Raw genomic sequence first — 27,731 nt, 5'->3', positions numbered from 1 at the left:
AGAATGCTAGGGAGGGATGAGATGTCCTCCTGGCCTCAAAGCAAAGGGACATATCACGGTAAGTTATCAAATGGTCATTCTCCCTTGAGATCCAGGAGGATGTCTCAGTGGGACATGAAAGAGCCATCCCAAGAAAGGTGGGAGCGTTAATTTAGCCCTCCTCAATTACATGCTGCAACACACAGTGGCCAAAGGCTACCTCAGTTGAGTTTGTGTATGCAACTTATAATGTCAAAGAAACGTAGAACTATTAGACCAGGTGGCTGCTCTGCATCTTAGTTCTGCAGATACCCTCTTGGCCAAATCGCATTGTAGCTGAGCTCCAAATCAAGTATCCTGTAATACCTAACAGAATGGAAATGCCCTGCACTTTATAAGCCTCTACTATGCATGGCTTCAGTGTCCTGCTGAATGAGGCATTTGACATCCGCTGTCCCAATTTTGGCGCGGTCACGTTGATTCTCCTAATGCCTATATTATGCCACAGGCGCTTCTGCATGCTTCAGATTAGCTCAAAAATCCACACAGAGTCAGTTGGCAAAACCTTCTGAGCTGCGCCAGAATCCTGGTCTGAGCCACTCATCGTCACTCATGGGCCCGGCAGCAGCAACAGTCTGGAATGGACCGCTGTTAGCCGCACCGACAGAGGAAATTGGCACGATGGGGGCTGGAGGGTCATCACCTGACAAGAAACCTTCCAAATGCTCTTCTCAGCTAGCCATGAGAAGCAGCATTCAGACCTTTTCCCTTTCTTTTGTTTTTAACTTCTTCTTTTTTTAACCACTTGCCTAAAATGGTGGGCACAAGTAAACTACACCCCTTGTGGGACTCCTAGGCACTAATCAACTGTAACTGTAAACCTTAACGATTAAACACTAACAGTTCTAAACTATTAAAACTATTTAAAACTATTTAACCATAAACTTACAAGATAACAAATTTAACAACAATTAGATAAATATCCTCAGCTATATGGAAAACTAAACAGGAGAGGTTTGTCAGCCCTGTCACTCCCAGAGGCAGGAAGAAGACTCTAGGGTGTCTTCCCCAGTACAGGACAGGAAGTGAAATTTAAGTCCTGCCTCCCTGTTAAAGTAAGGTGACCAGATTTTAACATTGGTAAAGTGGGACACCATTGACCGGGGGGGGGGGGTTCTTGATTAAAAATTTGGTCTATATGGAGCAACAAAAAATTTCACAGAACGCAAAAATAGTATTGTAATGTATATATATTTTAAAATTTCAACATAAGTACAATTTGCCAGGTACCCCCAGATGTCCCCCCAAAAGTGGGACAATCTGGTCACCTTATGTTAAAATGGCAGGAAAACACCCACGAAGATATCCTCCTGGATCTCAAGGGAGAAGGACTTTTTCAAAATGCTTTCCCCAGGGAGCAACCCTGCCTAATGCCTTAACAATTCAATATTCGATGCTGAAACTAGGAGCATAACAGAGTCACTGATGAGATTTCCAAACTTACCCAGAACATTTTAGAAAACAGTCAAATTCAATTCACTAAGACGGCTGACTGTCCTAACTAGCCCACCATCTTTGCAGAGACAGAAGAGTAAACACACTCACCTGGCCTTAATCCAAGAAGCCAACAGCAATTGCAATATAGGACATCATAAACTTCCCTACTCTGAACTTCAGCTACAGTGTCTAACTCAAGAACAATCAAAACTGAAAGAACACAGCAACACTAATCTTAACAATAAAGAAAAGTTATTTTTTGCATGACCCCAGCACCTGAATTTTTAAAAATATACTCTTTTTGCTTGCTACAGAGGGAAGACAATACTACACACTGGCCAGGAATGTGCCTCCATTAGTTATCACAACAATTGCCTAAACACATAGTTACTGTCTAAACACTTTCATTTTTGTACACAATGGGTGCAAGCAGGAGTCTTGAGCATAAATGAGAACCTGATATGGAAGTTTATCACCAGCTCCTCCTGGTGGCCTAGGATATCTTCCAATACTCATTAAAGGGAGGCTCCCAGAAGGGATGCTAAGTAATATTGCTGTATGCTTCAAGCTACTAGCATATCATTGAACCCACTGCAACATTTTAAATATGATAAACGGGAGGAAAGGTGGGAAAGCAGAAGGAAGGCTTGCTTGTAAAGGTAAACAGTGTTGTGGAAAAAAAATGGTTGATTCAATTAATATACACTGTACATGCCCACAATACATTAAAAAGTGTTCACCCAAATAAGAAAAAAATATATTCAGGCACTGTCAAAGAGTTGATGATGATCAATGACTGAGACAAACTCCAGTTTAGCTAATTAGAACCACTGATGAGCAATAATGATGTGCGCTAAGAATATTTGCAGACTTCTTTAGGATGAAAAATGGAGTGAAGAGAGGCTGTCAATTTGTACAAGTTTTAAGCTCCAATCACTTTTCCCATGAGTACCGCCTATTTTAAATGTTTAACAGAGCTGTATTTAACCACATGGATTTTTCACAGTCAGTTTTCGCCAGCCACTGAAAGCCAAAAAATCTGAGAAATTATTCTAAATCATTAACTAACAATTTTCTATTGCATATGGCCCACGCTATATATTATGCAACATGACAGGATCATATTTTCTGGGATTTGGCCCATTTTTAATGAGTTGTCAAAAATGAAATATTGGAAACGACGAGGAAGCATTTAACTATGAATGAGGTGTGAAAACAAAACCTACAGTTTCTAAAAACCGCAAATATTTTCAAAAGTGTGCCGCTGAAGTTTATAAAATATTATTTTTCCTATAATGAATATGAAAAACAATAATGTTGAAGAGAAATAATGAAAATAAATACAAATAAAATTCTGTGGTATCATCAACTAACTTTTGTTTTAACATAAAAAAATTAGATCAAGGTAAAAATACAATGGTACCAATCTGACATTAACATTTAGCCTCTTGTTTTCAAATGCCCCCCCCCCACTCGGAAGCCAAAAAACTAAATTTCAAAATTCTGTACAATATTTAGGTTTAGGAATTAGCCTCTTGTGGCGCAGAGTGGTAAGGCAGCGATATGCTGTTTGAAGCTGTCTGCCCATGAGGTTGGGAGTTCGATCCCAGCAGCCGGCTCAAGGTTGACTCAGCCTTCCATCCTTCCGAGGTCGGTGAAATGAGTACCCAGCTTGCTGGGGGGTAAACGGTAATGACTGGGGAAGGCACTGGCAAACCACCCCGTATTGAGTCTGCCAAGAAAACGCTGGAGGGCGTCACCCCAAGGGTCAGACATGACTCGGTGCTTGCACAGGGGATACCTTTACCTTAAAGACCTTAGATTCATCTGCTAAAGTTAAGAGGCTCCAAACCTTACTTCAAGTCATGTAGGAACAGTTCTAGTTTCAAACAATGACAGCAAAAACCACAACAAAAACAAAACTGCAAGCATTTGAATGCATCTCTTATTCGTCTTTGAGTGCATTTACTTGCTGCCATTGACTAAGCGGATTCAACTGCAAGGGGGACAGCAGAAGCCTGCATAATGTTCTGGACATTTTCCCCCCTGGTGTTTACATCCAAAATTATTTTACTATGTATATCCTGTGGAGGAAGTTGGTTTTGGCTTTGTTTTCCATATGCAAACCTGTTTGTGCTTCTAGCATTTTCCAATTGCTTCAATGAGGAATATTCTCATCAAACATTTAACTAGAAATGTTTTATGTATTGTTGTTTGTTCTTATGTAAACTGCCCTGAGCCCCCGGGGAGGGCGGTATATAAATATAATAAATAAAATAAAAAAATAATAGAAACCCTGCATAAAACCTTTATGAGTAAAACCTGTATGTTGCTCTTTGTATACCCAAGGAACTTCCCAAGTATGGAATAAAATATAATCCTGTACATTATCAAAAAGGAAAAACAAAAACAAAATCATGGCCTGATGAAGGTTGAAAATGCTTTTAAGGGAAGGAATATTGAAGGTTGGTTAAAGGGAAAAAAGAGCTTATTCAGACCACTCTAACAAGGAATCCTGGATGGCATATTTTAAGGCACATTGGAGGATTTCCAAATTGTTCTCCCCCATCCATGGTAATTCCTTATAGGCTCCATTTGTAATGTATTTGCACATTACTTTACTTTGTTTCTATATTTTCTTCAGTAAACTAACTCACAAAGTATAATCTGTGTAAACCTATTATGTTTGTACCAGTTTATTAAACAGAGCTTCAGTTAAGGTTACCCAATTATTAGTTGCAAGTTATTTTTCCTATAAGAGATGTGTATATAGATGCCCCATACCATATGAAACTCCATGCTCTGATTGCTAGATTACTGCAGTGTACTGCATATGGGCTTCCTCTGAAGGTTTCAGTTAGAACAAAATGTGGCTTAAAGATGGCTGACTATCACAAGCTACTGAGATAGTCTTTGTTACTGTAAGGACAAATCAGTGTGGGCTTAGCATTCAACAGTTTGATACCTGGATATTTAAAGCATTATAGGCTTCATTATAAATATAGTCACAGGTTAAAATCTTCAAGAAAATCACCCATTAGTGCCCACCCAAGCCAGTGTCATGGGTGATCTGTGAGATGGCCAGTCACTTTATAACTCCCTTTTCCTCAGCTGTTCATTGGGCATCAAGTCTTCCTTGTTTTATACACCCATTGAAACTCTTGTTCATTCCAGCTTGATCCTGCTTCATTTGTCTAGGGTTTTATTTTGTCCCGCTTTGTTCTATCCATGAATACTGGTTTTGGTGGTTATATTGTATCACACAGCTCTGTTTCATTTGCTTTATGAGCTTTAAAAGAATTTTTATGTTACTTAAACCCCTTCAGAACCTGTGGCCTAGAGGATATTTAGATAAATAAAAACTGCAGTATAAACTAACATGTAAATTACGTAGAATGTTATATTACTATCTTGCCTTCATCTACACTGTAAATTGATGTTAACTGCATGCACAGTGATAAAATGCAGACCAAAGGGCAGAGTCCCAAAAGCTCCATTAAAGACTTATATATACCTATTGTATGACTTTAAATCCACCTTCCCCGTGCACAGGAACTCTTCATTGTATCACAAGAAATTTCTGAAAATTACCTATGATTTCAAAAGCAATTTGTGAATGAATACAAGGGATTGTTCTTGTGGTATGTAAGAGCAAGCCAGATAACCACATGGCTCTCTGAATCCTAACCAAATAGTTTTGCAGAATCAGGTTTAACACTATTATAAGGCAAATAGTGAACAAGTGACAATGAATGTCCAGTTTTCTTAAAACAAATGTTTTTATATTACAGATCCCTATTGACAAACCAATCCTATGCAGACTGGTTCTAGCTTGTCCATTGAAGTCAATAGGTTTTGGGCAGGAGTGGATCTGCATAGGATTGCACTAGCTCTGAATTTAGTTAGCCCAAGGAATACAAAAACAAAAAAATCTGAAATTACAAATATTGAAAGGGTATAATACATGGTGGCTATTTAACTGTAGTATCAGCTGTTTCCCTTTTGCAGGAAGTAAGTACACATAATGCTTATATAACTACATAGAAAATAAAATGAGCACAATTCAGCCGGATATCAAAAGAATACTTAAGTGAGTGGTTACCTCTCCTCCAGTGAAAGTTCTGACGTATTTAGATTTTATTAGACTGAGCAAAAGATCGTACTTGCTTTAAACACTTTCCTGAATGCTGCAAACTCAATCCTGGAAGTGACTACTAATTGCCACAAAAACAGAAAAGCACTGGATCTATTTTTATATCCAGTTAACATATACTGAGCATAAATAAAAACCACGACAATCCAGATATACATGTAAAGAAAATTTTCAAAAACCCTAAAATTTACAAACTACGTGAATATCCAAGACTGACTATAAACTGTTTTTATAATGTAATCAATGTTTTAAGAAGTATGATATGGACTGTTGACTATAACATGTATGGTGTTGTCTGTTTTGATACCATGGCTTCAATTAAAAACAAAAACATTTAAAGATCTTGTCCTACACTATATATTTCATTTTATACTCTTTTGTCTACTATCTACTAAAGAAGCATAATTTAGAAAAAATTAACTGGCTTTTCCTGTAATGAACTGAATGATGAAACTCAATTACAGTTTCTACAGCTATACACACCCATGGATGATTCTTTATGCATTGCTCTATTGTGGAGGATATGGTTAAAGCACTGATGTGAATATTTTAAGCATCCATATTTTCTTCTTAATTTTGCAAGCGTTTTCTCATGTAAAATGCACAAGTTTCTTACAGTGCTCAAAAATATCAGCACTTCAGAACAGACTGGTTTAACATCTGCACATCACCAGGGTTTCCCCCAAGGATTTTTAAATGATGCCTGCCTGTGCTGAATAAAGTGCTAACTTGCACCTTGCATTTCAAACTGTGTCCTGAGCAGCCATCCAGTTGGTACAACACCAGCTGAATTCCCACAGGCCACTGTTCACTCAGGCTTGACTGCAATTATCATGTCAATATTTTGTGCTCCGATATGCAGATATGCACACATGCAAGCTGCGTAATACTTTCTTCTCCATGGAATGTTGACTTATGTTCAATGTTCTGAGAATTTTTAATGAAACAGGGTATTAAACTTTCATCAATTTTCAACAATCACAATTATTTGACCTTAGAGGTAAAGGTTATACAACTCGATGCAATGCGATTCTAACCAGCATACTAAGTGATAACTGGGGATCAGACTAAAAACAAAACACTTATTTAGAAAACTATATTAACATACACTTACAAAGAAAATATTTATCTGTGTGCATAAAAGATCTTAATATATGAGTAAAGCTGAAACCCAATGGTGAGTTTAATACCTTTCAGAGACAATATGGGTAATCAGTCTATATATGGCAGTGCAGTGCATACTGTGATTAACCGATGAGGGAAGCTGAAAAATGACCAAGTTCCATTGATTAAATTATTCTGCCCATAGGCAGCATAATCAATGACCATTGCTAAATGGTTTAATATAAACAGGTTCTCTTGATATTGCCACTAGATCAGGAATAAATCACTTAATATTTATATTCTGCCACTTCATTACATTTTTTTCAGAGGAACGTCAAGTAGCACAGTACAAATAAATGCTCAACTTCACATAAATAGGAAAACAACAGAACAGCATTGTTCATCCAGCCACAAAGCTGTGTTCCACCGCTGAGGTCCATGCTGGACATAATCCACCATCCCTAGAGAAAACTGACACTTGAAACCAATACAGTTATTTGCTCATGAATTTAAACATATGGCTGCAAAATTGGTGGTAGTCTTTTTCAGACTAGAAACCCAACAGACCAAGTTTTTTATACTGATTCTTTGCCCCCATTTAATGGAAGGACCCAGTATTTCTCCTGCAAGCAATGTTTGAAACAAATCAGAGTGACAGAAGCATGCTGTTTTATTTTTGTTTTTTTGATAAGTGGATACAAGGCAATATCTAGACACAATTTGAATAAGGCTTTTTTTAAGCAGAAAAGAACCACTGTAACACAAAGAACAACTGACAGTGTTTAAAATTTTCAATATTCTTTTATATAATTTTTCTAGTATTTCATTTTCCCACTCTGTTTTGGCTTGTCCCCTGTATTCTGAATTCAGAAGCAAATTCCTTGCCAAGTTATTACCAAACTCATACCCTATTTCTGATTTTGACAAACTCGCCTACCTGTTATCAGATGTCGACCCCTATGTTTTATACAGGGTGGCACTTTTTGTGTTGGCAACCAGGAAGATTTGAGCCAAAGCATTTGTACAGGAGTCTCACCTTGATACATCAGTGTTTTATCTTATTGTGACACAGTAGTCAATGTTTACCGTTTTACGTATGTAATATTGGAGAAATATTGTTTTATTTGCATTTGTACTGTACTATTTTAATTGTGATTTGTAATGGCCTTTGGCTACATACAATAAATGTTATCGCTTCATAGTATTTCATTTCAACTACTAATGAAACACTAAAGTCACTTGATCAAATACTAATTTGACTGTAAATTGTGAGACGCATCCTCAAACACTCAAAAATATTCTTGCTTTGTAAAACATTTGGAAGTGTTATAAATTATACTGTAACTGTCTTCCACATGTACATTCCACACTGCTTTCCCATAACTGTTCATTTTAATTTCCCCCATATGGCAAACCTGCTGAATTGGGGCAGGGAGAAGCCTCATCTATAGTATGTTTAGTATAGCAACCTTTCTCAAGTTGTAATTCTGACTATCAAAGTCAAGAAGTTTAGTGTTCATGCTCTAAAAAGTGAATCAACAGAGAGGATTTCTGTACCAAGGAAGAGAATCTTGATTCACCAAGTGTCAACCATGCAACGACACTATAAATTTATTTATTTATTATATTTATATACTGCCCTCCCCGGAGGCTCAGGGCAATTTACATAGAACATATAAACAATACATGAAACAATCTATAACATATGAATAACTGTACAATAATATTAATAACTAATGGCTGTAACAGTATAACAAGATAATAGTATAAACAATGCAACAGTGCAACAGTACAAACATGTCCAGAGTGCTCTGGTGGAGTTCTGGGAGGGAGGGTCTCAACCAAATGCCTGGCAGAAGAGCTCCTTTTTGCAGGCCCTGCGGAACTGTTTCAGCTCCGTCAGGGCCCTGATCTCCTCCGGGAGCTCATTCCACCAGGTGGGGGCCAAAACAGAGAATGCTCTGGCCCTGGTCGAGGCCAGGCAGACTTCTTTAGGGCCAGGGACCATTAGCCGGTTGGTAGCGGTGGAGCACAGAGCTCTTTTGGGGGCATAGGCAGGGAGGCGGTCCCTCAGTTACACTGGGCCCTGACCGCGTATGGTCTTGAAGGTAATTACCAGAACCTTTAGTCTGATCCGGAATTCAACTGACAACCACTGCAGTTGGTAGAGAATGGGCCAGATGTGGGACCTCCACGGTGTTGCTGTGAGGATCCTGGCAGCTGCATTTTGGACCAGGGCAGGCCTGCTTAAAGTGAGTTACAGAAGTCCAGTCTAGAGGTGACTGTCGCATGGATCACTGTGGCTAGGTGTTTCGGGGCCAGGTAGGACACTAGTAGCTTGGCTTGGCGGAGATGGTAAAATGCCAGCCGCGTTACCTTTGTGATCTGGGCTTCCATTGTGAGGGAAGCGTCCAGAATCACGCTGTGCTGCCCTAGCCGGCCACACACAGAGTTAATCCAAAAGAATGCATGATTTCCGAGTCATCCAAGTTCAGAGTGCATACCAGAGAGTAGTCAAAAGTCCAGTCCGGGTCTTATCCGAAGCCTTGACAGCCAATGTTCAAAGAAATACTGAAGGGAGAGTCATTTAGCTCACCAAGGTCAAAAGCCGGAAAGTCATTCAAGCATAAATCAAGTCCACAATATCTATTTGTCGTCAGTCGTTGTACCAAGAGTCGTCAAGCCGGGAATCAGTCAGGCAGAGCTTCGCTGAGGCGTAGGTAAACCGGAACCGGGTCAAGGTAACGGGTGGGCTTCCGCAAAAGTTGCACCCACACTGAGAAGCAGTGTTGCCATGCATAAATGAAGGCTGAGCTAACAGGCTAAGTGGTTGCACCTGTACTCAGTCTCCGTCCGTTGAATCAGCCCCACCTGGGCCCCATCTAGCTTTCTCAGCCGAGCACTTTGACGGCGTGCTGTCAACGCCATTCGTCTGCATTCCCTCCTGCGCTCCGGAGAGGAGTCTGGACTGCGAATGGGTGTTGCTGCAGGCTGAGGTGCTGCTGGCGCAGAGGGCACGAAGACTGCCCGGCTGGGACCTGGCTGTGTGTCCCTATCGGAGCTTGCCTCTGTAACCGGCATCCTGCTGCTATGCCCCAGCTCCTCATCTTCCTCCTCCGAGGGATCTGGCAGAACAGGCTCTGGCATTGGTGCAGAGGCACCCTCCGGTAACGGGGCCATGACACATGGCTAGGTTCCTGGAGGAGTGTGCCGTAGAGAGCTGCACCCCTGGGGCAGGCAGACACGTTTCCTCACATGGGCCCTTCCTACCCAGCCACAGGACCTCCGTCATTGAAGGATTGAGCTTCAGGCGAATCTGCTTGAGCCATCTCATCACTGCTTCCAGGCAGCTGGCTAATGCTTCTGGGGAAAAGTCAGGACGGCCATCCATCAGGAGTAAGAGCTGGGTGTCATCTGCATGTTGATGACAACCCAGCCCAAACTTCCGTACCAGTTGTGCAAGAGGACACATGAAGATGTTGAATAGGATAGGAGACAGGATGGCTCCCTATGGAACTCCGCAAGTAAGTTGCTGCCGGTCTGATGTTCTCTCTCCTATTGCAACCCTCTCTCCACGATCCCGGAGGAAGGAGATCAGCCATTGAAGGGCTGCCCCTCGTATTCCGGCATCGATGAGGCAACGAGCTAGAAGCTCATGATCAACTGTGTCAAACGCTGCTGAGAGGTCTAGTAATATCAGCAGTGTCGACCCACCTCAGTCTAACTGGCGATGGAGGTCATCCGTCAGGGTGACTAGCGCTGTCTCTACCCCATGGCCAGGCTGACTGGGATGGGTATAAGACCTAAGCATCTTCCAGGTATTCTGTCAGTTGGTTTGCGACAGCCCTTTCCCAGAAACGCTAAATGCGAGACGGGTTGATCGTTGTTGGGCTCTCACGAGTCTAGAGATGTTTTTTTTCAGCAGTGGACGTACCACAGCCTCTTTCAATCCCTCTGGGAATTCCCCCTTTCCCCAGAGGGGGCCCTTTATAAATGTCACTGATTACACAGATACAGCATATACATTCACTACCAAGCTTTTTTGAAATGATGCATGGCCTACCTATGATGCTCCTTCAGCATGTATAATCCCAACATGCCAACAAATGTTGAGGGTATATTGACAATGACTACATAGCCAGCCACCACTTCAAATGCCACCACTGTACAGATACAGAACTAGTTTTGAATTGGTAGGGAGAGAGGAAAAGAAGCACAGTAAAAGACAAATGAGGGACAGGAAGAATTCTGGGGGAGATAAAGAGCAATGTTCAATGTAGGGATTAGAAACTAGACCCCAATGGCGTCAGTATGGTCCTGAAAAAACATTTTGCACCTCCTTCCTCCCAAGACAAATTTAAAATGTGGCATTTTAATGATCTTAAAGCAGCCTTAAAAAACATCAGTCACTACAAAATGGATTATCCTGAAAAAAGGAAAGTTGGAGAAAAATTGGTTAAAATCTCTTCCCCTACAAATTACTTCTCCTCCAAAAGACTTCAATGATTTCAAGCACCTATGAAATATTATGAGAAGCATTAATTCTCATCTGGAATTCTAGGACAGAAAGGTTTCAGAGTCCTACACAGTCTTGAATCCTGTCATCTAGCGGGAAACAACTGGATCCAATCTTTCCTCATATTCCTAAACAACTGATATATTGGAATCCTGTTTCACTTACTGGGTGAGAATGGATGTTTGCTCACCTGACACAATATTTCCCCCATCCAACAACAATTTTTGCCCCATAAAATTAAATGAAGGCCATAGTCTGCTATTAGTAGTATAAATATCCCTATATAATTCTGGAAAGAAGACCTTCAAACAATGTTAATTACTTTTAAAATTCTATGCTTTTCTTTAAACATTTGAGATACAACTGAAGTACTTCCTGATTTTACCCGATGAATACAGAAACACAAAAACACTGATTAAGTATTTATCTCTGCTTGTTTTTTTATCAAAAAAGTTTCAAAAGGCAAACTAACTAGAAATAACCTATATCTTTTTTACATAATTCAGAGATCAATAGTATTTAAAGTAGTTGGAAAGTACACTAATATGGATATACTGTTACAATGGCTTGTTTGAAAATACCTGGAGGCTTTAGCATATCCCAAAGGGTTTTCTCATTTGCACAGTAAAGATACATTTTTGTTTGTACCTGAATATTAAAACAGACTATAGTTATAGTCACCAAATAACAAGTACAACAAATGCTGAAGAATGAAATCTTTCTGTTTAGCACAGGAATCCTCACTACTGGCAATGAGGTTTCAATTAAATTTTGAAATTTTTAGGGCATCAATCCCAGTTTGGGAACATGAAAGACTTCTGAAAAAGAAAAGTAACTTTCCTTTGTTCAATGTTAAAATATTCCCACATCAAATCAGTACAAAGGTGTGTTTTCCCAAATGATTTTTTCACCAGTACAGCTTAATTAAATTTAATTAAAATGATTCATAGGAAAGGTTCTTAAAAGGATTGAAAATATATGAAGTGGTTAAATAAAAATGATGTCCAAATACCTGTATACACCTATTCTTTTTTGCCGCAAAGCTAGGCATCCTCCCGTTTGCTATGCCACAATTTTCCTTGGTAAATACTGAAAAAGTCCATGCACGTCTCATGTCCTCATAATAGTAGTACAAGGTCTTCCACTGTTCCTCCATGTTCTACTTGAGGTACCATTTTTGGAACTAGTTTGCAAAATCCTCAAAATTCTCAAGTCACCTTTTTATTTTATTAACTAGATAGAAGTTAATGAATATTTAGGAAAAGGGTAAGGACTCTAAGTCACAGTTCTTTCCCTGTTCTTCCTATGATAAGAGAAATAAATTGTTTCATTCATTTGCTGGTCATTCTACATGAACACAAACATACATGCAGAGTCCAGTCTTGAAGATAACCAAGCACTTAAAAAGATGTCATATAGACTATGGAGAAGTTGTTTTCTGTTGCCCCAGAGGGTCAGAGTAGAACCAATGGGTTGAAATTAATTCAAAATAATGTTTGGGTAAAAATCCAGAAGTACCTGACAAAGAGATTCCTCAGTGGAACAGGCATTCTTGGGAGGTGGTGGCTTCTCCTACTTTGAAAGTTTTTGAGTAGAGGCTAGGTAGCCATCTGACAGAAATGCTGGTTCTTTGAACTTAGGCAGATTGTGAGTGGGTGGGCCAAAGAGATTGTGTACTGCTTCGCTCTTGTGGTCCTGTCTTGCATGCCCATAAAAATGCCGATCACCACTTGGGGATTGGGAAGTTAATTTCTTCCAGGCCAGAAACCTGAAGAATGCAGGAAACTCACAATTACCTGTCTACCCACAGTGACCAAAATTCCATGTCCAGATGATGTCTACCCCAAAAACCAGAATCCCTATAATTCTTAAAACCAGCAGGTCCAAGAATATAAATACCCATTTTCAAGGGCTTCAGGCTACCACACCTGCACCAATATTGTTGTCTACTCAGTTTTACTACTCTAGAGTTGGGATTCCATTAGACTTGCCTTATTTGCTACTAGTTCATCTAGCTAAAACAGTTTTCACCAAGTTTAGGGCTTCTCCTCTCAATTCTCTTTCAAACTGAGTGCCTATAAATAAGATTCAACTGAGTAATTCCACTCTCTTTTCAAGAGCTTCCTTGAGTTCATAACTGATATCTTCTTCTCCTTCCCAGGATATGAATTTCATTCACCATAACCAACTTCAGCCAGAGGGCAGTAACTAGCCAAACATCTTTAACTGAGGAAGAACATTAAGCTCAGGAAGGCTCCCCTAAAACGGAAGGAGGCAGAAGGTAGCCCATGGTTCATCTTTGGACTATTACCCATTTCCCAGTAGAACATACAGCATTTGCTGGTTGTTAATTATTTCACAAAGAATCCAGCAAAGATCTCCTTATATTCTTAAGCAAAAGGACACACAACAGTATAGTTAACACAGCTGATTGTGCCTTAACTATGAAGATGTCCTGAATATGAACTCTTCATTTAACAGTTGACAGTGGAGTATGCTGGACAAGTAAAAAAAGCAAAGACCACACATGACCAAAATAATTCAGTCCTTTCTAGCAGAACACATACACTCCAGAAGCCCCTTCTTGAGTAAGTGATGCATTACCCCTTAACACTCCGCTGTGATGAATGTAGCTTTAACCACAGGCAGCCTCATGCTGCAAGTCTTCTTTCTGAATCTATAAAATATCTCAATAAAATCAACAGTAATGTAATAGTTTGGCACTGTTAAAATGTTATTCCAAATGAATGGTTATTCGCTGTAATTGAAGAGCTATTCTAAATGAACAGTTAATAACCAATTATTTTATAGCTTGATAAAGTTTGACCCTGTTAAATAAAATGTTATTTAATAGGTCAAACTTTACTGAGCTATAAAGTTTGTGGTTATTAACCATTCATTTGCAACAAGTGTATCTAGAACAGAAAATAATAAACTACATAAACTTTTTAAAGTATTTACATCCTACCTTCCATCAAGGGGAGGGAAAAAAGAAACAAAGCTGACATGGCTGAATACTTTTCAGTCAGTAAAGGGAAAGACTAACACAAATTTCTTACAGATAGCAACAAAAGATTATTAAAATGACAGCAACATTTCATCAACTAATCAGTTAAATAATCCAATTCAAAACCTTTTGGTTAAAAGGATACTCCAATTAATGAGGCAGCTTATTATTTTTAGTGAAGGCAAGAGCCATCAAAAGAGATGTTTCCCCTACTCACTCACAAAGGAAAAAATACTATTTCTATAGTTTAAGGCTGTTAATATTTGAGGTTTTACTGTCAATTTTAATTTGGTTGGCATTTTGTGATGTCCTGCATTATGGAAAAGTCGCTGAACATTTGAATAGAAGAGCAGAATATATAGGGTCCTCATCCTTAGCTTTGTTACCCCAATTCTCTGACAATCAATGGAGACAACTCCACAATGTAGAGTACATTTCTCTGTTACTAAGTGCACTTTGGCCCTCTGAAAGACACTGATCATACATTACTAGAAATTCCTAGTGTTGGAGGAATACACTGTCTAGTGGACAGCTGCCACATGGGATGTGTGGATCAGACAGGCTTAGAATCTAAGCCATAAGGAATACATACATATAGTTTGTGCGTATATCATCTAACAAAAACATACTTTCTCATTTCAGAACTATTGTTATATTATGTGTAAATTTACTCAGATTTTTAATTATTCATCACTTGATTAAGTTCATGTAGTTAATCAAAATTTGAGAAAAGTGCCCATAGAACTGCAGCCATAGTGAGTTATTTCACTCCTCCGGAATGGCTGTGAATCAATTATGTCTCATCTTCGAGAGTGAAATCCAGGAGGAAGGGGACTCGTTCAAAGAATCCAATTATTAAAAAAAATATCCTCATACTTACCTTTCCACAACTAAGCTTATTGCTTGCGTAATATCTGGGTTTGCGACTTGGAGGCGTTTCCACAAAGACCATACAAACTCTTTATCAGCCTTAAAACACAAGCAGAAGATAGAACATATTCAATAAGCTGATGCTATGGGTAAAAGCCTAGTTGTTCTGCAATACATATTTGCTCAATAGCCTCATGGAACCACATAATTCATGCAAAGGACAGCTTTAAAAATAAACACATTTACAAGTAAGAACATTTTTGATGGATCAAGATAATATTCCTATGCCAGTCAAGTGACATCAATAATAGAATTACCTATTTATGTAACTTTGTATACTGGTCTTCTCTCAATGGTGGGGCCTATCAAATATATTGCTCACACAGGTAGGCTGATTCAGAGACCTAAATTCCCTTGCCTGTGCATTCATCTCCTACCAACAGCACTTAGTTTGCTGTCCTTAAACACTGTGCCAGATTTTCACCAGTTCCACTTATGCTTGAGGCTTTTTATGTGGTTCGAAACCTTAAGAGGAGAGCTGTCGGACCCAAGTCTAAAGCAGCTGCAACTCTGCCTCATCAGCAGTGTTTTTGAAGTACAACAATATACTCTTTAAAAAGGCGTATATATCTACAGTACATAAGAATTACCATTATATAATCTTGTTGAAAATGTTTATAGTATGAAAAAGCATACTACACATTTTACCAAAGCCTTACCTTCAGAAAAATTCACATACTCCTAACGTTTTGTTTATGTTCATAGGAGTAATTTTCAGTGCTACCTCAAATTTCTCACTTATTCCTTTGGAAAACTGAACAGAGCCCTCAAACTTTTTCACATCCAGAGTAAAACCTTGTCTTAAAAAAAACCCAACAACTAGTTTTTAAAAAAGAAATACTTAATAGATTTTTCCCTCCATTCCTCTTCTCAAAATTCACAATTTTTCAGTTGGAATTTTTTTTTTGGGGGGGGGGGTCACATCTCTATGTATCCTGAATTGTAAGGCTTAGACCTGGTTTGCCTTTATTTTTTAAGGGGAGCTTTTACCTACCCAAGACGTGAGAAGGGGAAAGCCCTGTTCATTTAACACATTTGTTTATTTGTTTCAACTTTTAGCCTACCACTCCTGAAAAAATGACTAATGGTGGCTTACAAATAAATATTCCCTGATAAAATCCTTCCTAAACATGTTGCCTTGCTGTTCTTCCCCTTGCATCAACTTTCTTAAATAAGCTTTGCATTTTCAGTCTGCCTACCACTTTACACTTTATAGGTTTACTGTCCCTTTCCCCCAATTCTTCAAGGAGCCCTACTAGAATCTAGCCTACTGTACAGCACAGGTTCTTACACATGCCACTGAATGTAACAGTAATACACAGCCTTAAAAATATTTAATTAAAAATATCTAACTAAAATGCCCAACATTTTTCTTAATATAATTTATTTCATCCTGCAAATTTTGTCTGAAAAGCAGTAATATTGGCTGTAAGTTACCCTAATCATAGTAAAGAGTTTTAAAACATTTTTTAAAAAAACCCCAACAACTCTGCTTGCACAATTAACAAACATCAATGAGAGCTTCGTGAATGGGTCTGGGAGCCAAATAATTTCCTCTCAAATAAGACCACATTTCCAGTCTGAAATTGGCACAGCGACTCAATGCTACAGCTGTCAAAGCCCGGGATATATCAATCTTCAATGTACCCAAGGACTGTTCTGTCTGCTTCAGGTATGTTAGCAGCACTCCGAGGTCAGCTGAAGTGTACCTTGAGCCGCTAAAACTTGTATGCACAGGACAGAATACAGATGTCATTTGGAAGATTCCCCCAAATTTCCTCATTAAAAATAAAATTACGCACACTACCATTCTATGTCAGAAAAAGAAGAGGCTCACTTTGGGATTGTGTGTGGAGGCTGGAAAGAGAGATGTATAAAACATAAATATTTAGAGTGCTTTGGGAGCTATATTGAAAGTGAGATGCTCTTCCCCAAGCAGCAAAGCATCTGCAATGATTGCAGGTCAGGCCGCAAACTGAAAAAGTGACAGTTATGAAAGAGAGAGACAATGGAATTGTGCTTCAGTCAAGAGTGAAAATAATTATACCTTATCATCGTCATGTTAGGAGACATATGGAAATGCAGAACAACTCAGCCTCTGATCCCTGTTACTAGTGAATATGGTTGCACTGTAATAGGAATAGAACAGATCCCTACATGCAATATTCAAAAGCACACAGTGTATATACTATGAAAAGAGAAATGTAAACAATCATTTGAGAGTTCAATTCACTGTTTCAGGACTGTTCAGCCTTTTTGAAAAGTTTTCAGAACACAGTTAAGTGAAGAAAAGCATTTGCAACACTCACAGTAATGGATACTCACTGGTTTTTGAATCAAAATTACAGGCACATGCCACTCGTACAGAAGAACAAACAGCCTCAGAGGAATACAACTTTCCCTTCACTACCTTTCTTTCTGAGCAAGTCACTGGTGAGATAGGTCGCCAATGAGAAAAAGCAATTTTGCTAAATATCACAAATGATGCAAACAGAAGGTAGGAATTCCCACTTGTTGGAATCAGGCAAAGAAGCTGATTGTAAAGAAGAACAGATCAGTTAAATATACTGAGATGCAACAGGCAGCTTCCTTTGCAGAGCTTACCTGGATCTTTAATTTAGATATTTATTTTTCATAGCACAACATACTCATAGCTATCAGAATCCAGTTGTTTCTACCATTATTTAGTGATGTTCATGTAGTTATGTATGTAGAATTCAGCCTTGTAGGAACTGGGAGCAGCCTGTCTCATCTGGTTATTTTATAGCCCCTCATGTCCCCTCCCTGCATTCCACCCCTCCCCTCCCTTTCACTCTAACCATCTGCTCCATTCCACCCCACCCCACCATGTCTTGGAGCCGAATCCCTTACCTATGTGATGGTCTCCCACTTTTCTGGATTCCCACGGGAGGGGAAGGCAGAAGAAGGAATATACGAAAGACCTGTATCTTGGGCCCCAGTTTCAACAATGTTTTGATGAGTGTACTTCCCTGCTCAATAAATGAAGTCTTTTGCTTCAAAGTCAATAGTTTTCTCTTCTGGGCAATTGAAGATCCTCAGAATAGCATTGTACAGTTTGTGAGTTTCTGGTGTAGGTAACCTTAAACCCAAGTAGATGCATAGCTTGATGATTCAGCTTTCTAAAAATTCAATGCAGATCAAAAATTTAAAATACAGTATCTTGATAGTGCAATAGTTAAGTATAACACTTTCTAAATGACACTCCATAAACAACTCGGGGCATGGCTAGACCAACCTTTTTCAACCTTTTGACCTTGGAGGAGCTCCTTAAAAAAATTGTCAAGCTTCAGTGAGCCCTGTAAGTAAGGTCAGCTGGCTATCCTGCCCTGCAATGCCGCTGGAAGTGACATGTCACCAGAAGTGACATCACCACCTGCGTTAACAGGCAAGCTTGAGGAGGACTATGGAAGAAGAGACAGGAGGTAGGAGTAGGCATGCCGGCTCTTCTCCCTCCCAGGTGAATAAGCCTTGAGAAAACTCACTTACATGTGGGAAAGGGAAGGGGGAGCAATGGAAACAGCTTGTGACTGAGTCCATTAAGACAAGAGGAAAAAGACCACGGACCCCTGGTAGGGAATCCCTGGGCTAAACAGTACAAGATCCAGCAATCTTTAAGAAGTTAAGCAAGTTTCGCCCAGGGCAGTACCTGCCCACAAATTCTCCCAAGAAGTTTATGTAAACTGTCTCGAAAATGATGAAGAAAGTAAATGAATAAAATAAAGCCCAAGCAACCTACAGAAGCACTTCGAGCATTACAGGGGAACAGAGCAGTACATAAAAATATGCTAAGCTCCAGAATTTTGGCTGCTCAATCAAAACAACTTCCATCAGCTGTTCGCGTTGTGGTTAAGAGTGGTCCCTTATAATCTGGTGAGCTGGGTTTGATTCCCCGCTCCTCCTGCAGCCAGCTGGGTAACCTTTGGCTCATCACCTGTTAGAAGGTGTTCTAAAAGAGCAGTCTCTCTCAGAGCTCTCTTAGCCTCATTTACCTCACAGGGTGTCTGTTGTGGGGAGAGGAAGTGAAAGTGATTATAAGCTGCTTTAAGGCTTCTTTGGGCTGTGAAAATCTGGGTATAAAAAAACAACTCTCCATCCTCATCATCACGTATTTCTCCTTCCTGTAGCACAGCAGGCCATCTAATTAAACCAGAAAGATAGCTCTGGGTAGCCTACACTGGGTAAAGAAAATGCCTCTTCCAGAGAGTGTCACATTCATAAGACTTTTTAAACCTTTCTGCCTACATTATCTTCCCTCTCCCCAACATGTAAAATTGTAATAGCAAGTAGCCCCAGGACCAGGAATCCCCCCCCCATTTACATTAAAGGTAAAGGTATCCCCTGTGCAAGCACCGAGTCATGTCTGACCCTTGGGGTGATGCCCTCTAGCGTTTTCATGGCAGACTCAATACGGGGTGGTTTGCCAGTGCCTTCCCCAGTCATTACCGCTTACCCCCCAGCAAGCTGGGTACTCATTTTACCGACCTCGGAAGGATGGAAGGCTGAGTCAACCTTGAGCCGGCTGCTGGGATCGAACTCCCAACCTCATGGGCAGACAGCTCCAGACAACATATCGCTGCCTTACCACTCTGCGCCACAAGAGGCTCATTAGCATGTAAATATTGGCATGTAAATAGGGGGGAAATACTTTTTATTTAATTTTCACTCTTATCTTCAGTCTAAAATGGAAAACTTGGAATTCTGTAAGAAACATGAAAGCAGAAACCTATTTATGAAGTATTTTCCTTCAGAATGATAAATCAAATACCCTTTCAAACAATAATTTTATTGCCAACTTACTCTCCTGCAGATCTCTGTAAAAAGTGAGCAGTGATACTATTGTTACTGTATATGTTTTAGGACTTGCTGAAAACCCACATTCAAGTGGAACAGAATACATAATTTCTTCAGCTGTTTGGTTCAGCAGGAGGGCAATCTGAGTTTTCTATGCTCAGTGTCCTGTATGAAGATACAATACGTTGTACATTTGTTCTTGCTTGTTAGCTAGCTGCAAAGTGTTGCTCAATTCATACAATGTTCCTTATTCAAGTTCAAGGAAAGTTCAAAACAAAACACATGGATCTTAAAAAAAAAAGATTAGAGAACAAAATTTGTAAAATCACATTTTAAAGGCTGGAAAGAATTTTTGAAAATGAGACCAAGTTAGCAAATAGTACAACTTTTATACTAAGTTGCGCACAATACATTGCTTTCTTAAAGCAACAAGGTTCAGAATCAACAAATAAGTGATTTATATTTCAGTTTATCTAAAATTATTCCAAGATTTCAAATTTCTAATTATTTTTAGTCCTTTCCCAGCATTCAAGGACATAAACATAAAGCGGTTTATTTCTAATGAATTATGTTAACAGGTCTTTAAAGTCCCTTGACAACATTTTTTGGGCAGCAAAGCTGCATTTTACTTTTTGTACATTCTAATCTGGATACTGGTTGCAATATTATATTCATTTATTTATATAATGTATAGTCCAATACACCAGCAACAATTGTAAAAATACACAATACATCACTTGGTCCATTTATAGATCATTTTGATCCATGAATGCAATAGCAACAAAACTTAAGATCTATGTAGAGCAATAGTTCTCAACCTGGGAGTTGGGACCCCTCCTGAAAATGCTAGCCAATTTATATACAATTTATATACAATTTATAACCAGTTTATATACAATCATGAACAATGGATCTTCACTCCATAGGTCACTTTCAATTATGACCTATTCCACCTGAGGAATTTGCCCCCAGGACACCTTCTCATTGTTCTTGAGTTTTAGTGATCCTTACGCATGACATTGGCAGCAACCCGGAGTTCTCAAGTGGCTGGTGTGAGTTTTAGTCAAATTTGCTCCATGATGAGAGAAATCATCAGAATTCGATTTGCCACTTTTTGCCCCACAGCAATCCAGGGGGCAAACAGGGGCAAACCTGTTTCATTGTTGTGGTGTTTCTCCATAGCAATGCAGTTACTTAAAATGTGTGTTGTGGTGTTTTTTCATAGCAACATAGAACTGCACTTTATTTAAAAAATAATAATTTTTGGTCTCAGAGGGGGACGAAAATTTGAGTCCCTGATACAACTGCTGTGCAGGGATTGGTGGCTTGCAGTGATTGACAAGTTGTGGAGCGAGAAGTTTGTGTTGTTTTCCCTTGCTGCCTCATTGGGAGGCAAAAAGCCGCAACAAGGTAACAGGAAAATGTGGGAGGGGTCTCCTGCCAGAAAACTTGCAAATGTTTACAACCTCACATTTACAAGTAGCAGAAAGTGCGGGTTTTACACCTCCATGCGGAATTGGTCTATGTAAGGACTACATCAATGATGCCTTGAAATGCATCATAAATCAATCACTGACTAACAGATCATTCTCCATGTCAGCCTTTTTCATCCAGGGTTTCATGAAACCGTGGGGTTTCTTGGTGGCCCTAGAGGGGTTTTCCAAATGTGTGGAAGTTAATTAATTTTAATATATTTTTAAAATGTGTTGAACATCAGGTGATATGGCCATATATGGACATGTCAACCTGCCCTTTCCTCCCAGAATAGCGAATGATGGGCCTGGAGGGAGTGGGATAGGGAGGGGCTCCAGGTAGATGTGTATACATCAGTGGTTCCCAAACATATTCTGCACAATCACACCACTTCTGAGGTTTTTGAAGCCTGAAGAATGTTTCAGGGGTTTCTCAATGGTAAAAAATTTGAGGAAGGCTGTTCTATTTTCTCCTTGAGAATAATTATGTGGCCAATTATTTCCCATTCTCCAATCTACCCTTCTTGAGCAAGATATTGTGAGCAGTAGCAGGACAACTCAAAGGCTTCCTGGATATCACATCAAAATCACAAGATGTCATAGTCCCATTGTATACGGCACTGGTCAGACCACACCTGGAGTAATGTGTGCAGTTCTGGAGGCCTCACTTCAAGAAGGACGTAGATAAAATTGAAAGGGTACAGAGGAGAGCGACAAAGATGATCTGGGGCCAAGGGACCAAGTCCTATGAAGATAGGTTGAGGGACTTGGGAATGTTCAGCCTGGAGAAAAGGAGGTTGAGAGGTTGATAGCCCTCTTTAAGTATTTGAAAGGTTGTCACTTGGAAGAGGGCAGGATGCTGTTTCCATTGGCTGCAGAGGAGAGGACACGCAGTAATGGGTTTAAACTACAAGTACAACAATATAGGCTAGATATCAGGGAAAAAATGTTCACAGTCAAAAGTAGTTCAGCAGTGGAATAGGCTGCCTAAGGAGGTGGTGAGCTCCCCCTCACTGGCAATCTTCAAGCAAAGGTTGGATACACACTTTTCTTGGAAGCTTTACGATGCTTAGGGCTGATCCTGCGTAGAGCAGGGGGTTGGACTAGATGGCCTGTATGGCCCCTTCCAAACTCTATGATTCTATGATATTCATCTGTTCTAGACCCTTTCAGTCTGGTTTCAGACCAGGCTTTGAAACAGGAATGGCACTAGTACTATAGTTGATCTTCATTTGAATGCAGAGTCTATGCCTCTATTGTTCTTACTGGATCTATCAGTAGCCTTTGATACATACTGTTTAATTAAGGGGATTGAAAGAAGTTATTGGAAGGGATGTGCCTTGGATTGGCTTAAATAGTTCTTTACAGGTAGGACTAAGAAAGTCAGTTCTGAAGATGATCATTAGTATAGGACTTGTTAGAGGGACACCACAAGACTCAGTCTAATCCAGCATTTTATTCAGTCTCTAAGTAAAGCCCAAGAGGGCGATAAGGCAGTAGAAATGCTGTCTGAAGCTGTCTGCCCATGAGGCTGTGAGTTCAATCCCAGCAGCCGGCTCAAGGTTGACTCAGCCTTCCATCCTTCCGAGGTTGGTAAAATGAGTACCCAGCTTGCTGGGGGGGGGGGTAAACGGTAATGACTGGGGAAGGCACTGGCAAACCACCCCGTATTGAGTCTGCCATGAAAACGCTAGAGGGCATTACCCCAAGGGTCAGACATGACCTGGTGCTTGCACAGGGGATACCTTTACCTTTAAGTAAAGACCTTGAGCATGCTGATGATACTCAGCTCTGTATCTGTCCAACTCATGTGTGACCCAGTTAAAACTGAATCCTGATAAGATAGAAGCAATGCTGGTTGAGAAGGCTGAATTTTTGAAGGGCCCTGTGCTACTCAGTTTTGATGGGGTCCAACTAATATTCTCTGATTCAGTTAACAGTTCACTTACTCAGGAATAGCACTAGCGAAGCAATCAAATACAGCTGCAAAAAAGCATTCTATCAGCTTTTAGCATCTAGCAGTTGGTCCCTTACCTTGACTTAGCCAATCTGACCATGTCATGGCTACCTCAAGGCTAGACTACTATAATACACTGTACATAGTTCTTTGCTTGAAGTAATCTCAGAAAGTCCAGTTGGTACAAAATGCTGCAGCCAAATTACTAGTGGATACCAGTTAGAACATGTATGTCACTTCCGCCCTTTAGTTGCTCCACTGGTTAACAATCAGCTACCAAATTCTATTTAAAGTACTGATTATTACCTACAAGACCCTTCAGTGGCTAGGATCCACATACCTGTGGGTCTGCCTCTCCTACTGTGCAGCTTTGATAATCTCAGCAGAATCTACTAATGGTTCCTTCATACAAATTGGTAACATCAGCAGCCACCACACACATACATTCTCTGTGGAAATGTGTGCCTGAGGAGGTCAGGAAAGCTTCTACCATATTATCATTCTGCAAAATGAATGGAACATAAATGCTTAGGAGAGCATTATTGCAATGGAATTGATCTGTAGAGGGAAAGAATACTCCTGAAGGGCACCTTCATATGTGAGTAGACAGCACTGCCTGTACCATTGTAATCCCACATTCTGTACTATGCTGACCTCGATGAACGGCTGTTCATAACGGCATTCAATCAAGACTCCTAGAGTGATGCATTGTTTATTATGTATTTTATCCTATATGGTCACAATGTTGCTCACTTTGTTCAATTCTGTATTCTTAGTCCTATTATCAATCCAGTGCCTTTTACTGTAATAATGTTTTCCCTCTCTGTTTATACTCTAATCTGCCTTGAATCTCAGTGGGAAAGATGGGATAATAACAACACAAGTTGCTAGTAGCCTTTAAGAAGGATTCACTATGCACACAGTCCAGTCAACAGCAAAGCTAAACAGGGAAAGTTCTTTTCTGTCATTCAATGTATGAATGTAGTTTCCCAGAAGAAAACATGAACAAAATTCTACATTAACAAAATTCAGGAAATCAGGGTTTCTGTTTTTGATCACTGGCTAAGGTAAGAGATTGCAAAGAGATTGCAAAATACTGGTCAGAATATCAGTCTGACCGATGGGAATCTACCATTGTAACTTGCTTCTTAATGATGCTCAGCATTTGCATAGTGTTCATCTGTCTGTAAATTTCAAAGCTGTTTTGAAAACAGGAATGTGTGTGAAATCCCATGATACATATAGCATAGCCAAACACATACTTGGCACATTCTCCTTGAGAGTTAATATGGCTATATAGAGATTTATCTGTTAGAGTCCAATGTAGGCAAACCATTTCATAGGTAACTGTCATCTCCATTCTATCTGAGGTGGAAGAGTCATATTAACAAATGTTTTTATTGCAGTTTGGCAAAATAACTACTGATAATTAACCCCACAAAGTCTTCAACCACTACGCATGGAAAACTGAGGTAAAAACAATAATTATGAAAGGCACATGATACAAGACCTGGGATCATTAACAGAATACCATCATGCAACTTAAGTGTTAGGAGAGTTAGATATACGTTTCAGCCTGAAATCTTCATAATTCTTTGGACAAATAGCACTCTCAGAGACTGAATTCACAGACAACTAAGGATGTTCAATAAAGCTTCAGATTTAAAACACTCATGAAATATTCGGGAAAAAATTAATAAAGATTACTAAGCAAATAGAAAAGGGAGATTTTTTGTCATGGGCTTCCTTCTACCTAAAAAGTAAGACAAGCCATTAAAGACAAACTCTTTAGCAATTTTTAGCTATGCAATTTTTAGCTATTCAAAATACATAGACATATTATAAGGCTGTGAAAATGATAATAATAGATCATAGTTTTGGCAAAAAATGAAGAAAAATATTGTGAACACTGCCATATTTTGGGCAATAACATCAAGAATGTTATACAAAATGAACATGCTGCTTCAGATTTCAAATGGCCAATTTCAAAAAGCCCAATTTCCTTGAGATTTTTTAAAATGTGAAAGAAATATGAGTACTGAAGAGTTTATGATCTTACTGCTGAGGTGGTCCTTGTTGACATCAATTTTGTATCAAAGTTTTCATATTTTTTAAAGCCTGCATTTGCAAACATATAGCATCAAAGACAAACAAGACTCCCAATAGGTTTAGGCTGCATATTCCTCTGTTTCAGACAGAGAACATACACATTTCTGGGGATGACTGAATATTAATCATTTTACAGAACCTGAACACAAAGGTCAGTTTGTTCATATTTACACCATAAACCATATATTTAAAATCCTGCTAATGATGGGATGCTATATATCATCGTTGATTATAATTTTGGGAGTAAAGGTATTTGAAACCCAATCCAGCTAGGGAATATAGATATACATGAGTAGACTTCTGCACATATATATCCTTGACAGGAGAAAGAAACATGCACAAACAGCTGATTCCAGATGAAAGCACACCTATTACCCTTATTAGAAACATCACAAACAGTACAAATTGAAATGGGAAGTTTAATTTAGATCTGCCTATTTCTCATCTCTGGCTGCACTTGCAGAGTTGAGGCAGGGCTTCAGCTGATACTAATGAAGAAGAAGAAGAAGAGTTGGTTCTTATATGCCGCTTTTCCCTACCTGAAGGAGGCTCAAAGCGGCTTACAGTCGCCTTTCCTTTCCTCTCCCCACAACAGACACACTGTGAGGTAAGGTGAGGCTGAGAGAGCCCTGATATCACTGCTCAGTCAGAACAGCTTTATCAGAGCCGTGGTGAGCCCAAGGTCACCCAGCTGGTTGCATGTGGGGGAGCGTAGAATCGAACCTGGCATGCCAGATTAGAAGTCCACACTCCTAACCACTACACCAAACTGGCTCTCCATGAGTGTCCATCAGGGCAACAGATTTGATGAGATGCCCCTCAGAGGTGTAACTCATGATGTACTGTGAACCACATAATCAAAAAAGGCAGAAAGGATCGATAAGTAAGAGAAAACAGTATGTATCCTATAGAATTTTTCTATAAGTTCATATCGCAGCAGACATCTGCTAAAAATAATGGTGTCACTCACTCATTACACATGGATAGAGTTATCAATAAGGTAAAGGTATCCCCTGTGCAAGCACCGGGTCATGTTTGACCCTTGGGGGTGACACCCTCTAGCGTTTTCATGGCAGACTCAATGCGGGGTGGTTTGCCAGTGCCTTCCCCAGTCATTACCGTTTACCCCCCAGCAAGCTGGGTACTCATTTTACCGACCTCGGGAGGATGGAAGGCTGAGTCAACCTTGAGCCGACTGCTGGGATCAAACTCACAGCCTCTTGGGCAGAGCTTCAGACTGCCTGACTGCTGCCTTACCACTCTGCGCCACAAGAGGCTGTAGAGTTATCAATACAGTAGGGGAAAATATCTTGTCCCTTTAATAAACGTTGAATGAGTGGGAATGAGCAACTAAAGCTTTTAGTCAAATGGTTAAATAACAACACCCAATAAAAACTTGATTAAATTAATATTAAAGAGACATCTAGAGGCCATTTTAAAAGTAAGCAACCCTACACAGACTGTAGCAGTAGAAAATATCAAGAGTCCAGTAGCACCTTAAAGGCTAACAAAACTTGTGGCAGAGTATGTGTTTTCATGAGTCACTCACAAAAACTCATTTTGTTGTTGTTAGGTGCGAAGTCATGTCCGACCCATCGCGACCCCATGGACAATGATCCTCCAGGCCTTCCTGTCCTCTACCATTCCCCGGAGTCCATTTAAGTTTGCACCTACTGCTTCAGTGACTCCATCCAGCCACCTCATTCTCTGTCGTCCCCTTCTTCTTTTGCCCTCGATTGCTCCCATACCAAAAACTCATACCCTGCCACAAATTTTGTTAATCTTAAAGGTTCTACTGGACTCTTGCTCTTTATTGCTGCAGACAGACTAACATGGATAACCATCTTGATCTACACAGCCTAGTTTGTGTACGTGTTCTACACTCATTAAGCTTGCAAAGCCTAAAACTAACCACATGAATGGATTGTTGGACTTAAAGGTATCACTGGACTTAAATGCCTTACACATATGGATTGTTGGTTACAATTAATTTGTTTTGAAAATTACATGTCATTATATTTTTAAAGCTATAATAGTCACCAGTACTCTATAACCTAAATGTTGCAAGGTGACTCCACCTCAGTTTCCAGGAACTTCCTAAATAGCAGGGGGCTTAGAAGTCACCATTTAACTATCCATTATCTCTAACCATGTGTGTCATTGTGGGGGGTCAAAATGTCTGGGGGGTGTACTTA

General features: G+C 39.7%; 1 protein-coding gene across 6 annotated transcripts in view; it reads right to left on the bottom strand.

Annotated features, from left to right (window-relative positions):
• The window catches only part of CNTLN (centlein), a 206,252-nt gene that overhangs the window by 167,352 nt on the left and 11,169 nt on the right, over positions 1-27,731 (bottom strand). For 5 of the 6 annotated variants that reach the window (XM_077345128.1, XM_077345130.1, XM_077345131.1 and 2 more), the window contains exon 2: positions 15,137-15,225. In XM_077345128.1, the coding sequence (XP_077201243.1) occupies positions 15,137-15,225 (89 nt within the window). Of the gene's footprint in view, positions 1-12,767; positions 13,018-15,136; positions 15,226-27,731 lie in introns of those variants that run through there. The other variant, XM_077345129.1, reaches the window with a different exon arrangement.

Source organism: Paroedura picta, chromosome 7 (assembly GCF_049243985.1).
Source record: "Paroedura picta isolate Pp20150507F chromosome 7, Ppicta_v3.0, whole genome shotgun sequence".
NCBI classification, from domain to species: domain Eukaryota; kingdom Metazoa; phylum Chordata; class Lepidosauria; order Squamata; family Gekkonidae; genus Paroedura; species Paroedura picta.
This window is presented reverse-complemented; position numbering and strand designations above follow the sequence as displayed.